This window comes from Armigeres subalbatus, chromosome 1, assembly GCF_024139115.2.
Source record: "Armigeres subalbatus isolate Guangzhou_Male chromosome 1, GZ_Asu_2, whole genome shotgun sequence".
Taxonomy (NCBI): domain Eukaryota; kingdom Metazoa; phylum Arthropoda; class Insecta; order Diptera; family Culicidae; genus Armigeres; species Armigeres subalbatus.
Window position 1 is genome coordinate 223706627 of NC_085139.1, and position 14383 is coordinate 223721009.

The 14383-nt window shown below is 42.1% G+C and overlaps 2 protein-coding genes across 3 annotated transcripts in view; one reads left to right on the top strand and one right to left on the bottom strand.

Moving 5' to 3' along the window:
• LOC134205821 (glutamate receptor ionotropic, kainate 2) overlaps nucleotides 1-14383 on the bottom strand; it is an 872584-nt gene that overhangs the window by 692009 nt on the left and 166192 nt on the right. For both annotated transcript variants that reach the window (XM_062681433.1, XM_062681435.1), the window contains exons 2-3: nucleotides 13095-13250; nucleotides 12837-12931 (exon numbers count right to left, since the gene is read on the bottom strand). In XM_062681433.1, coding sequence (XP_062537417.1) covers nucleotides 12837-12931; nucleotides 13095-13250 — 251 coding nt within the window. The remainder of the gene's footprint in view (nucleotides 1-12836; nucleotides 12932-13094; nucleotides 13251-14383) is intronic.
• Nucleotides 6977-9171, top strand: LOC134211361 (uncharacterized protein K02A2.6-like). The gene is made up of 3 exons (XM_062688153.1): nucleotides 6977-7791; nucleotides 7854-8597; nucleotides 8747-9171. Exons 1-3 carry the CDS (start codon nucleotides 7015-7017, stop codon nucleotides 9026-9028), a joined length of 1803 nt encoding a protein of 600 aa, XP_062544137.1. The 5' UTR covers nucleotides 6977-7014; the 3' UTR covers nucleotides 9029-9171.

Genomic DNA, 14383 nt, shown 5'->3' on the forward strand with positions numbered 1-14383 from the left:
TCGGTCGCTACGTAGGGGGAGATCCCCAAGCGCCGGACACCTCCCAATACCGGACACTTCTAAAAACGGCACTTGCAGAGATCTCTCCATAATCTTTATGTAATACAAAAGTAAGCTATTGAAAAGTTCGTTATCTGCATGGAATAGCAGATCCTCATGTTGTAAACTTTGTACAAAGTTTGAAATTGAACAAAAATGTCAAATATTTTCATGTTTCGCCTTATTTTAGAAGGTTTGAATCAACAATATTAAAATTTAGGAATGCATTCTGATTATATCGTGATGATCAATATTAGTCATATTTAAAATAGCGATCATGATTTGTTCGATATATAATGTATCTATGATGCAATATCAATTTCTGTATCCGATAGCTGTCCCCCGGGTCTGGACAGTGATTTTTTTCATGTAATAAAATAGCCATTCTTTGCACCTGTTTTGCTAAACTTGCTTCAATTCAATTGTTTTTTTTTTTGCTGAGGTATCGGAAAGCCACAGAAATAAGCAGAAGCGCAAACTGAAGATGTCACTGAATATCAAGAGATTTTTGAGTAGAATGTAAGAAATTTAGCTGGAGAGTCAAATTTCAAATAAGCTCAACTAACACGTGTTAATATCTACAACTTGAAGCAAGTGAAAAATATTAATGTTTGGAACTTGGTCATATTTGAACATGATGAAATAGTGTCCGGTGCTCGGGGACACTTTTCTGAACCGTGAAAATTTTCACCAAAAATCATCTTCAAAAAACATCGTCCTAAAAAAGTTTAAATGGTCAAGTATAGTTTGTATGAATCGTTAATGATCATATTTTGTTTATATGGTGTACAAGTAAACATAATCCGGACAATTAGAGAGTTTTTAGTTAAATGGCTCATGTGTCCGGCACTGGCGGATCTCCCCCTATTGTTCTTGGCGTTCCTCTGCGACTCAAGAAGTTTCTGAATGCGATTATGCAGGAATCGGTTCTAAGCGAGTTTGCCAACTCGATATGAATCGCTCGTGTCGTAAGGCAAATGACGTTCATTCCCCATCTCTTCTCCGTTCTTCTTCCAATAACGACTTCCATAGGGCCGAAGTAATCAACTCCTACATGTGTGAAGGGATGTGTGTAGGCAGCTAACCGTTCTGTAGAAAGGTCCGCCATGATTGGAGGTTGAGGGATCTTCTTCTTCTTCTTCTTCTTATTGGCATTACATCCCACGCTGGGACAGAGCCGCCTTGCGGCTTAGTGTTCATTAAGCACTTCCACAATTATTAACTGCAAGGTTTCTAAGCCAAGTTACCATTTTTGCATTCGTAAATCATGAGGCTAACACGATGATACTTTTATGCCCAGGGAAGTCGATACAATTTCCAATCCGAAAATTGCCTAGACCGGCACCGGGAATCGAACCCAGCCACCCTCAGCATGGTCTTGCTTTGTAGCCGCACGTCTTACCGCACGACTAAGGAGGGCACTAACGAGGTTGAGGAGGTTGAGGGATACTGGATTCGTTTTTACATCGTTGGCAGCTTTTTCTGATTGTTGCATACCGAACACGGATCCGAGGAATGACGAACCGTTGACGTAATTCGTTAATAATGGTTGCGTGGTTTTGGTGATGATATTTTTCGTGATAGTGGGTCATCAATAGGGTGGTTACGGAATGGTTGTTCGGGAGTATCACTGGGTTCTTTGCTTCCTCGGTGGCGTATTGGCAGGCCGCTATTCTACTACGCATTCGCATTACTCCACTGTTGTCCAACCAAGGTGATAGCTTGAAAAGTCGACTGCTTTTCGGGAGCGTTCTGTCTTCTAAGGCGTTATTGCGATTGTTGACCAGAAAAGCAACTTCTTCAGAGTAACCTTTCTTTTGAACAATACGATACAAGAAACTTTCAGCTGCGTGCAGTTCGTCTCTGCGGAATGTACCAAGGACAGTTGGTATTCTGGAGCGCTTTCGACGACAGTTTTCCACGAAACGGTGGACGTAGGCAACCACGTTGTTCAGTCACTTCCAACTCGAGAAATTACCGACGATTATCAAAGGGTTGGGGGAGTAGTGGTTCGCTATGAAAGATGACCGCAATTCGTTGTTGGTACAGTGTGATTTCGAAGAAGCTTTGGGCCATTCCGCTTCACAGCGATTTAGGAATTCAGGACCTCTGAACCACCTGGAGGCTGGGGAAAGATCGCTATGTTTAGTTTTGAAGGCACCCAGCGCCAATCCGCAGCTTCGTGAGGTCGACTCGCTGACTCGAGCCACGAAGGTAGTATACCGTCGATGATCGGAATTAATCCAACTCAGGACATCACGAGAGTCCGTCCAGTAGAATACTCGGTGAGTCGAAATAGAAAGAGATTGCGTAACGGTTTGGGCTAGTCTTGCCCCTATGAGAGCTGCCTGAAGTTCCAGCCTTGGGATGGAGTGAAACTTCAGTGGTGCCACCCTAGTCTTAGCCGTAGATAGGGAGCAGCAGACGATGCCATGTTGTCCGAAGCAGAGCAATATCGCTGCAGCTGTGCCGTTCTCGCTGGCATCTACGAAAGAATGCAGTTGTATCTCACAATCCGCGGGGAATAATGTCGATCGAGAACATCGTGGAATTCTGACGCTTTCTATTTGAGGCAACACTTTCAGCCATATGATCCACTTCTAGTACAATGCGTCACCGATTTCTTCGTCTCATTGGATTCCAGCTCGCCACACTTCCTGAAGAAGGACTTTTAAATACATGAGGAAGTGAGAAATCAATCCAAGTGGGTCAAAAATGGTCATTAGGACTTGGAGCATCTGGCGTTTCGTAGGTTTACAACGCCGGTAAGCAGGTCTGGATTGTAGCGACTCCACCCAATTTTGTACACGAATTCGTCGGATGTTGTGCACCACCACATACCCAAGGTGCTGGGTATGGTGCTCTGTAGCTATTGGTCCTACAGAAAGGTCCATGTTCTTCTCTGTTGTTCTGCTTTCGTTCAGTATGGTCAACACTTGCGGTGAGTTGCTAATCCAGTTCCGAATTTCGAAGCCGCCAGCAGAGTGTATCTGCCTTATTTCTTGTGCCAGGCGAATGGCATGCTCAGGCGTTTCGGTGCTGAACATAGCATCATCCACGTAGTGGCGTCTCTTTATTACATCAGCTGCCTCTGGAAACTCTCCTGCAAATCGATCCGCGTTGACATTTTTGACGTACTGGGCGCTAGCAGGGGAGCAGCTGGCGCCAAACGACATCACGTTCATCACGTAGACTTGGATTTCGCCTATTTCGTTCTTCCAGAAGAATCGAAGACATTGTTGATCGTCTTCTTGCATAAGGATCTGGTGGTACATTTCCCGTATGTCTCCGGTTACGCCAACTCGGAATTCACGAAACTTTAGCAGAATTGCAAAAAGTGAACACAACTGGTCAGGACCGGTTAGTAGCGTAGAGTTCAAGGAAACACCAAACACTTTTGCATCTCCATCCCAAACAATCCTTAATTTGCCGGGTTTGTTGGGGTTAAATACTGGAAAGATAGGCAAATACCAGACTCTCGAATGGTGTTTGTTTAGGTCCTCGTCTGAAAGTTTGCGTACGTATCCTTTTTCCAAGTACTCGGATATCTTTTGCTGCATGGCATTGGCTAGTTCTGGGTCTTTCTTCATTCGTCTCTCGAGGCCGTAGTACCGATGTAACGCCATTTCTTTGCTATCGGGCAGGCGAACTCCATCATAGCGCCATTCCTCATACCGACGACCATTGAACTTTGTGAGAGATTCCAGAAGTGTGATGGCTCGTTTGTCATCATTGGACAGCGGATCTTTGTTGACCTTCGTGATGCCAAGACTGTCAATCGAGAAGTATTCCTTGACCGCTTTATGTATGTCTTCTTCGGATTGTTGGCTCGAAAACGTGAAACGTGTAGTGAACGAAATTCGAAGGCTCGCTGTGTCCGCATCCACCGTAGATCGTCCACCCCAATCTAGTTTTGACAGCCAAGGGTTCGTCCAAGCTTCCTTCCTTACTTTTCAACACCAAGCCGATTGGAGCCGCTTGAGTAGGAGTCAATTGGTAGATTTCGGCAATGCGGATACTTTTGCATTATCTCCTTCATGTTTAGTGTTTGATATGGAAGCATCAGCTCTTTCACCGTTCGAACACCATTCATCTGGTACTCTTTGGCGTAGTTTTTCGTTGCGGTTTTTTCAGGTTTACCGCGCGCGAGCTGTTCTCGTTTCGTTCGGTATCACCTGTCCATCGAAGGCAGAACGAGTTGACAGGACCCTCTAGCTTCAATTGGTCAGCTAGCTCTTGATCTAGAAGAGTGACCTCCGATAGTTCGTCAAGAAAGGCATACGTCCTTATAGCACCACCACTACCGTGTAAGACTACAGGAAGATAGCGCAACAATACAGCGTTTGCAGAAGTCTGGTGTGTGTTCAACCTATGTGTTGTACTGGGCCCAGGTTCTGGGGCGCTGGTTGCTGTAGTTGACGGATTACTTGATGTAGGTTGCTGAAATCTGTTGTCGTTATGCAGCAACTGATGATGATAGAAGGAACACCCATTCTTCCCACATGCTTTCGCTTCGCATTTTCCTTCGTGTTGGCGGAGACACCGACGACACAGTCCGAACTCTCTGACCGCAGCCCATTTAGAATCTAGAGATAGTTCGATGAACCGTTTGTACATTGACACCGACTTGCACCTTCCGTTACACACCAGACCAGGCATCGCTGAATAACTTGTGTGGCATTCTTTGCGGAATTTTCACCGCCGAATTTCTCTTTTGCAAAAGTGCGCTATTGCACTCGGAGTGCGTGTGCAGGAAACTACTTGACTTTTTTGAGGCAATGTTCACCGTTTTCGTTGGATTACTTTGCTGTGTATTGTTAAAATGCTGGCAGCTTCAGCCAGCGAGAAAGCCCATTTGCCAGAGGTCGTCAGGTTGACCCTTAGAAGAGATAAGCGGTGGCGAGCCCATTCCAACTTTAGGGTGGGCGGCAGCTTTGTGATCAACTGGTGTAGAAGCGAGACGTCGTCATACATATAATCTTCGAGGCCACAAGCTTCGACTGTTGCGCAAAAGTTCTGTACTTTACTGATTATGGATCGACTGTACGTTTTAATTTCATTTATTGAACGGCACAGTCTTGCACTTATTACAACTAGTTTTTTATGTACCCCATGTCGAATCGTCGGGTAAATAAAAAACTCGATGTAATAAATGCAAGACTGAGTAGCCGTTCAATAAAAGAAAAAAAATTGTTGTACTTTGACGGCAAGGTCAACTAGTGCCTCTGGTCTAGCCTCCTTAATCGGTGGGATACCATTTATTTTGACCGTCAACGTGTGAATGATCGTTTCAGGTTGGCCATACAGCACCCGTAACGTGTTCATCACGTTGGCCACGTTCGTTGGGTGCAACAAGCAGCTCTTGACAGCTTCGTATGCTTTCCCCTTAAGGCACTTCTGTAAGCGGATCATGTTTTCTTCGTTTGAATAGCCGCACATCGCTGTGGTGCTGTCAAATGTTGAAACGAAGATTGGCCAATCCTCTGGATTTCCAGAGAAAGGTGGCAACTCTTTGGACACGGCCTGTCGAGCAGCGAGTTGACTTTGCGACGGAAGGCAAGACTCATAACAAGTAGGTACATAGGAAATATGTTCACTATGCCGGAAAATAAATCCATGAGCGATGAACAGGTTATTAATTTGAATATTGGACTTTTGCTCGACGCTATTTGTAGCATTCGAATGTTTGTGGGTGAGGAGGAGTCTGTAGGGTTCAGAGCAAATAGATGTATGAAATATATATTCTAGACTAACATTTGAAAAGGGCGTAACAGCCAAAATTAATTCCTTCTGATTCTGCGTCCACATATATAGCTATATATGTAGACAAAGAATCAGAAGGAATAAATTTTGGCTGTTACGCCCTTTTCAAATGTTGGTCTAGATATGTGTAAAATAGAACTGTTGCTAAAGGTATTTTATCAAAGCAATCTAGAAACCATGTACAGGTCAGATATGTCTAAACCGTGGACAAATAAAGACGTGAATACGATCCAAGTGTATTTCCTTGTGGTTTCAATCGACTGGACTAGTTCCGGACCGGACTTTACAATCTGGCGACGAGGATGAACTCCGGTAAGAATGAAATTTGGAAAGTTTAAACCTAGGCTAACATAGTTGGACAAGGAAGTTAAATTCTAAAAAAAAAGGTTCTATTAGCAGTACAAATACTGAGCGATTTTTTTTTGCAAATGTGATGGAAAAAATCCAGGACCGGGATGGTTCACAGAAAATGAAAAGAAATGGGAGTTGAATACTCGTTGACAATGCCCGGACTGGGAGAGTCCAATATTAATGGTAAAAAAAAAATAGATCCTGGAACGGGAGGTTCCACTGAAATACAAGAAGTACTGCTAGTTGGCAGAGCCCGGACTGGGAGAGTCCACAATTAGATTTTGTCCCTGGGCTGGGAGAGTCCATAAAAAGTAGATTTTATCCGGAACTGGGAGAGTTCACACAAAAAAAAAAGTGGCTTGAAAAAAAAAATGTTGCTATGGAAAATAAACAAAGGTATCTGTTTGAGAGTTATTTCACTGGTTCAAACATTTGTTAGCCTATGGTCAAGCATGTTTTTTTTTAATACTGTTATATATATTATATATTTATAAAATATTACAGTAATGGAATATGACATTACCTCCATTTCGTTGCGAGCAAATCGAACGATCCAAACTAAGTCGAGAGTGGAAATCGTGGAAAAGTGCGCTAGAATGTTATTTTGAAGCACACTCGATTTTTGACCAACGGATCAAAAGAGCTAAACTGTTGTTCCTTGGTGGACCTCAACTGCAGAGAGTGTTCGAGAATCTCACGGACACAGATAAAATTCCATTGGTGGCAGTTGAAAAGAAATGGTACGATACTGCCATTGAGAAATTGAACGGTTTTTTACAGCCAGCTCGTCAACATACTCTGGAGCGACACCGTCTCCGCGAAATGAAACAATTCAAGGAGGAACGATTCGCTCAATTCGTAATGCGCTTGAAACAACAAGCAGCAGATTGCGGTTTCGATAAGTATTCATCCGAAGTGTCCAAGATTTTAACTGAGATCACATTGATTGATGTCATTGTCCAAGGCTGTACTTCGAGTGAGCTGCGTCGTCGTATATTGAAGGAAGACCAATCTCTAGCCGAAATTGAAGCATTAGGCGCTATGTATGAATGCGTGGATGAGCAGATCAAGAGTTTGGATAAAGCGAACGTTGGGTATCAACATGAGAAGGTGTTCAGAGTAGTCGAAAATCGGAAAATAGAAGAAAAAATGACTGGGGAATGCAAAGCTTCTTGTTTTCGTTGTGGAAACACGGGACATTTTTCGAAATCACTAAATTGCCCCGCTAGGAATAAAACGTGCAGGCGTTGTAAGCGCATTGGACATTTTGAGTCCGTATGCCGTGGAACTCTAAAACGATCAGCAAGTAAATTACCAAGCAACACAACGGAGAAAAAGGTTCGTGCTATCGAGACCGTTTGCGAAAGCAAGAATTCGGATCTATCAAGTACTTCTACAAAGGAAGATGAGGTTTTACAGAGGACTTATTATGCGTTTTATACCGGAAACGAGACGAATATGATAGAGTGCTGTATTGGAGGAGTTAAATGGAATGTGATAATTGACTCCGGATCAGAGTGCAACCTGATTACCCGTAATGCGTGGGAGAAATTCAAAGCGTCTAACATCAATATACACTCGTCTACAAGACACTGCAGTCGCGTGCTCAAAGCATACGGTAGTAACACACCATTGAAGGTATATTTGTATCTAATGTATTATTTTAATATAAGCAATGCAAATTATTTGTATATTGATAGGTTATAGGATCATTCATTGCTGAGGTACGGATCAAGGAACGACATGTGGTAGCAGAATTTTTTGTTGTGGATGGTGGTCAGCAATGCCTTTTAGGAGATAAAACTTCCAAGGAACTTGGAGTTTTGAAAGTAGGTCTAGATATTAACATCGTGAATGAGGAGTTAAAACCGTTCAATAAAATCGATGGGATTCAAGTTCACATCCATGTGGACCCGAGCATTAAGCCAATTTTTCAACCATTGCGAAAAGTTCCTGTTCCTCTTGAAGACGCCGTGAATAAGAAACTCGAACAACTGCTCCAGCGAGACATCATTGAAGTTAAGACGGGACCGACTCAATGGGTGTCTCCATTGGTAGTAGTGGGAAAAGCAAACGGCGAACCAAGGCTATGCTTGGATTTACGAAGAGTAAATGAAGCCGTTCTACGAGAACGATATCCAATGCCTGTCGTGGATGATTATTTGGCAAGAATGGGAAAACAGATGATTCGAAGTAAGCTCGATATTCGTGAAGCATTTCTACAAATTGAATTGGATCCTGTTTCCCGAGATGTCACTACGTTTATCACCAGTAAGGGACTCTTCCGCTTCAAAAGAATGCCCTTTGGTCTTGTTACTGCTCCTGAAACTTTTCAAAGAGTAATGGACGAAATATTGACGGGATGTGAAGGAGTGTACTGGTACCTAGATGATGTCATGGTGGAAGGCACAACTGTGGAAGAACATGATGCAAGATTGAATGAGGTATAAAGCGTTTTTTTTTCTCGGTAAAACTATTCAAACTTTTAAAATATATTAACAAAATAAGAAATTGTTCTATCCATATTTTGTTTTGAATTAATCTGATAAAATCGAAAATAGGCGAGTAACACCTGTTTTTTTTTATTCGTTAGGTTCTGAACCGTTTCAAGAACCGTAACGTTCAACTAAACTGGGAAAAATGTGTCTTTAGGGTGCATGAACTTGAATTTCTTGGTCATATTGTATCGGCTGATGGAATTTCACCAACAAAGGTCAAAGCAGATGCTATTCAAACCTTTCGAATACCAAAGAATCCAGCTGAAGTCAGGAGTTTTCTCGGGCTGGCTAATTATATGAACAAATTTATCTACAATTTGGCTACTATAGATGAGCCATTGCGTAAATTGACTTTGAAAGATGCACCGTTTGATTAGAATGACGAACACAATTACGCTTTTGAAAAGATAAAGGAAAGTATGGCTCGAGCTGGAAAGTTAGGATACTTTAACCTAAGTGACCGTACAGTTGTAACAGCTGATGCAAGTCCTGTAGGACTGGGTGCGATACTAGCTCAATATAAAAGTAATAACCAGATACGTATCGTGAGTTATGCATCGAAATCTCTCACAGACACAGAGACAAGATATTGCCAAACTGAAAAAGAGGCACTGGCTTTAGTTTGGGCGGTAGAACGATTTCAAAGATACCTCATTGGAAGATCTTTCGATTTAGTAACTGATTGTAAAGCATTGCAATATTTATTTACAACTAGATCCCGTCCTTGTGCACGCATTGAACGATGGGTTTTGCGATTGCAATCATTTGACTACAAGATTATCCATGTTCCTGGTGAAAACAATGCAGCAGACGCGTTGTCTCGTTTGGCAACATTAAATGCATTGCCATTTGATCAAAACGAAGAACTAATGATTCGAGAAATAGCAATATCTGCTGCAAATGCAATTGCACTGGATTGGCAGCAAATTGAAGATGTTTGCAAAGAAGACGTTGAAATTCAAAACATTCTCACCCCTTCTCAGATCAGAAACGACAACAAGAGCTTCCTTTATCGTATCGAGTAATAGCGAACGAATTGTGTTGCGTTGGAGAGGTCCTTATGCGAGTGGACAGGCTGGTGGTACCCTGAAGCTACGTGAGGTGGTTTTAAAACTGGCGCATGATGTTCACCCAGGTAGTCGAATGATGAAAAGTCATCTTAGAAGTGCGGTATGGTGGCCTAAGTTAGATCAACAAGTTGATGAGTTTGTAAAAGAACTGCCGAGGATGTTGTTTAGTGTCAGCCCCAGATGCACCGGAACCTATGGTCAGAAAAACTTTACCGTCTGGACCCTGGGAGGATATCGCTATAGACTTCATGGGTCCTCTGCCGGAAGGACAATATTTGTTAGTAGTGGTTGATTATTACTCTCGATTCGTAGAAGTAAAAGAAATGATTTCAATATCTGCCAAGGCAACGGTTCAAGAGTTAAGTGTGATTTTTAGTCGATACGGATTCCCAATAACAATAAGAGCAGACAACGGACCTCAGTTTAGCGAAAACTGTGAAGAGTTGAAATTATTTTGTCGCGAAAATGGAATCAAGTTGGTAAACACTATTCCATATTGGCCACAGCAAAATGGCGAAGTAGAAAGACAGAACCGTTCTATTTTGAAGAGGTTGAAAATATCGCAAGAACTTGGAAAGGACTGGAGAAGGGAGTCAAGCCAATATTTACTGGTTTATCATTCAACAAATCACTCAACTACAGGAAAATCTCCGGCGGAACTGATGTTCGGAAGGCGAATAAGAAATAAGCTGCCACATGTGCCGCTATATCGAATGGATGATGAAGAAATTCGAGAGAGAGACTTGATACACAAAGAGAAAGGAAAGGATTATGCCGATACAAAGAGGAAAGCAAAGCCAAGTGAAATTACAGTTGGAGATTTGGTGCTGCTAAAACGGATGAAGAAATCAAACAAACTTGACACGAATTTTTCAAACGAGCAATATATTGTGACACGCAAAGAAGGAAGCAATTGTACTGTGCAGTCAAAAGAAACAGGAAAACAATACAGAAGAAATGTAAACCATTTGAAGCAAGTGCAGAAGTCATCTGATATACGTGATGAAAATCAAATCAACCAAAACGAGGAAACAAACAATGAGGAAGCAAATAAATCTAAACATAGTGCACTCGAGAAAAGAATTCGTAGCGAACCTGTTCACTTCAAAGATTATATTCCACACTAGTACAATAAAAAAGTTAAAGGAGAGTTGTAGGGTTCAGAGCAAATAGATGTATGAAATATATATGTGTAAAATAGAACTGTTGCTAAAGGTATTTTATCAAAGCAATCTAGAAACCATGTACAGGTCAGATATGTCTAAACCGTGGACAAATAAAGACGTGAATACGATCCAAGTGTATTTCCTTGTGGTTTCAATCGACTGGACTAGTTCCGGACCGGACTTTACAGAGTCGTGGTGGAGACCCGTTAACGGACGGGTGCCATACTGGCTGCCATCTCTCCTCCAACTATGTTGATTGTGTGCGAGTGATCAACTCAAGCAACATCATTCGTGTTCGTTCCTGTTCCTGTAGGCAACCAGATGAACTATCCGGCCATTGCGGCTCCCCGTCGAGCGATTTCAATCCTCCCACCGTTACAACCGCACAAGCGACTGGCAGCAGCAGCTGCGTCGGTTCAAGCTCCAGCACCGCCGGCTCCATCCTACAGCGAATGGCCCCCGCTCCCTCCTCCTGGATTCCGACGCCAGCAAGATGCGCATCCTCATCCTCATCCTCGGTCGTCATCGTCCCGGAAAAATTAGCTTGCTGTCTACAAGCAAATCATCCTCCCTGTGATCGATTACGGCATGCCGGTCAAGGAGAGCTGCACTAAAACGCATCATCTGAAACTCCAACGAGTACAAAACAAGTTCCAGCAGATTTTCAGATCCTCGGACCAAGCTGTGATTGGGGCGCTTGTTCCAATCTAGGTTTTCAAATTTTTATTGTAAATATTTGTGTAAATAGTAGTTAGTTTATCAAATTTCGCGATGCCTCTTCAAGGCTATCTTGCAAATAAGATAAACTTTTATAAATTAAAATAACAATTAATATTAGAAACTTAACTAAAGTTGAAGGGATATGTTATAGATAATAATGTGTATGACAAAAAAATGGAAAATAAATGAATTTTAAATTTAAAAAAACGCTTTTACTGTTTTTACTGTTATAATTGAACACGCTAAAAAAACTCACTCATATTTTTTAGTATGTTTTGCACGAGAAAGGCACCAACACCGCTAGGTGGATTAAACAGGGTTTTTTTGTTATGTAATGGTTCATAAACTCCGCCTCTTTTTCCCTCACCCTCAAGCATTACGTAATTTGTGCACAAAGCCTTACTTGGCTAGCCGCCAGCCGCCCAGTCGAGGATGGAGGGATATTCAATATACTTCACTTTGACCAGTTTTCGAAACTGTGTTTCAAGCGCGTTTGTTTTTAAACTCGGCTGTGCTATCCCTCCTCGGGCTGTGTAGTTTTCCTCGAATCGAGATTCCTAGCACTAGCCTTCAACTATGGTTGATAATATGTTCTATGTACTCTCTCTCTGCGTAGAAAGTACTGCTATTGACTGTTCACCATCGACAATAGCCTTCGTATATTTGCCCTAATCGTTGGGCTTTGTGGGGTGATATGAGAGAACAATAGAAGGAGGTTATCAATGGTCATCAGAAATGCACATAGAAATGTCGGTAAATTGAAAGGTTCCAACAGCTAATTGGAACGGCATTGAGAGGAAATAAATCCCTATATTCAATTCTAACTACATTTCAGTTTACTTGTGTACTCAAATTATATATTTGAATTATATCTTTCAACAAACACAAAAATGTGTGACTCAGCCTTTCGAAAACTAGTGGACTTCATACTGTATCATTTTCTACATTGTCTGTCATCCTTCTGAAAACGTTAAAATTTTCTCAGAAATCATAATAAACAGTTTCCCATTTTTTAAAGCATGTCATATATGAATTCTCGTTTAACTTTTCAAAAGGACCTAAGTAACATTTTTTTCATGAATTAATTTGAGTACTGCAATCAAAAGCTTTCATGTTGTTCTAATGATTGCACTATTCAAATTAATTCATGAAAAAAATGTTACTTAGGCCTTTTGAAAAGTTAAGCGAGAATTGCTGTGTCATCAACTTTTCGTCCACCCAAAACTTACCTCCATCGTATCGCAGATGCTCTGGACGTGGCTGGCGGTGTGCGACGATTGCGGACCGAAAATAGCTGCCACTCCAGCTCGCAACAGATGACACACTGTGGATGGGGGTGGAAAAAATACAAAACGATCACCGATTATTACCGTCCCACTGCGGGTGGTGCGGCGGCGGTGCTGCTGGTGGAGCAGCCCGCGGCATCCCACCGACCGTGCGCTGCGCTGCTTGCAATAATTGCACAAATTTGTGAAAGCTTTTCTCACCTCGCTTCGACGCCAGGAAGCTATCCTGGGGCGAGATCCGTTCGATCTGGGCCGACAGCTTCGAACGCGGCAGAATCGTTCGATCAGAGTTGATTTTCTCGACCGCGTAGCGGAACGCAATCTCCTGGTGGTCGTCATCCGGGTGGAACAGGCCGCCTGTGTCGGGAGAGAAGCGAAGGGAAATGAATCAGTACTTCGTTGGGGGATTCCCGGCGCTGCACGTTGGTTCACTTTTTTGCCACTTTTGCCCTTTTGGATGCACGGGTTGTCTGTAACGAAGTGTTTACTTTACTTCTTGTTTGCTCCCCAATCATCGACGGAAATGATATGACTGGCTGCTGGCTGGTAGGTGTAAATGACGCTGATAAGCCAAGCATACAATTCGATTCATTTTGAAAATAGATTGGTAGAGAAAAGGTGTAACGGAAGTGAAATGGAATTCATGCAAATTTTCCTCGCGTTCGCCACCCCATCAACCCCGCTTTCGGTTTGTTTTCTTGTAAAATAAGTGCAGACACGGGTGTCCATTGAACCGTGAGGACTTCCAAGCCAGATAATGGAAGCGTTCTTCTTCTGAAAAGGGAATCCAATTACCATAGAGAGCGAAAGAATGGATAGATGGAAACGTTGAGAGGTACAATCAGTCAATTGGATTGGAAAATGAAGTAGGTACCGCTCCTTACTTGACAACAACGACTGCAATGGATTTAGTAATCGATTCACACTAGAATAAACACAACATAGCTTAATCGGATTGAGAACTTTCGAACATGGAAAAAACTGGAAACTATAGATTTTCGAATCCATACCGTCGTGCTGTTTCAAATTGGAAACATGGATTGCAATTTGAAGACTGAATTTTCTTTCGACAACACCATTCCAAGCTCTCAAACATCTACAGAGGTTGCTGTCATTCATTTTAAGGGTTATATTTGGTAATTAATTAATGTTGACAATTTAGAAATTACCGTTAAAGCACAAAAATACTACTAAGAGAGTAAGCATTCAAATTTTCTTCAGTAGGTAACAGTTAACAATCTATGTTGAAACGAAGTTATATTATTGGAATAAAGTTCAGAATTGAATTACTTATTGTATTTAGAAAAATGATCTCGCTGAAAAAAAAATCAATCGAATCCTAAGAAATATTGTCCCCCACCAGCAACAATGTTCTTTTCGTTAGGTATAGATTTCACCTCTTCGGGGACCAATTCTCGGTGATTTGTTTTCCATGGTATCCTCCGCCAATATCGTTCCCATCTTCGCCGAAACAACCTGCCCCGACAACA

What these genes read in the sequence shown, in the direction of transcription:
- LOC134211361 (XM_062688153.1), top strand. Translation starts at nt 7,015, where the DNA reads ATGCGCTTGAAACAACAAGCAGCAGATTGCGGTTTCGATAAGTATTCA. An exon ending in GTAGTAACACACCATTGAAG is followed by an intron (nt 7,792 to 7,853) that starts GTATATTTGTAT and finishes GTATATTGATAG; the next exon opens with GTTATAGGATCATTCATTGC. An exon ending in ATGATGCAAGATTGAATGAG is followed by an intron (nt 8,598 to 8,746) that starts GTATAAAGCGTT and finishes TTTATTCGTTAG; the next exon opens with GTTCTGAACCGTTTCAAGAA.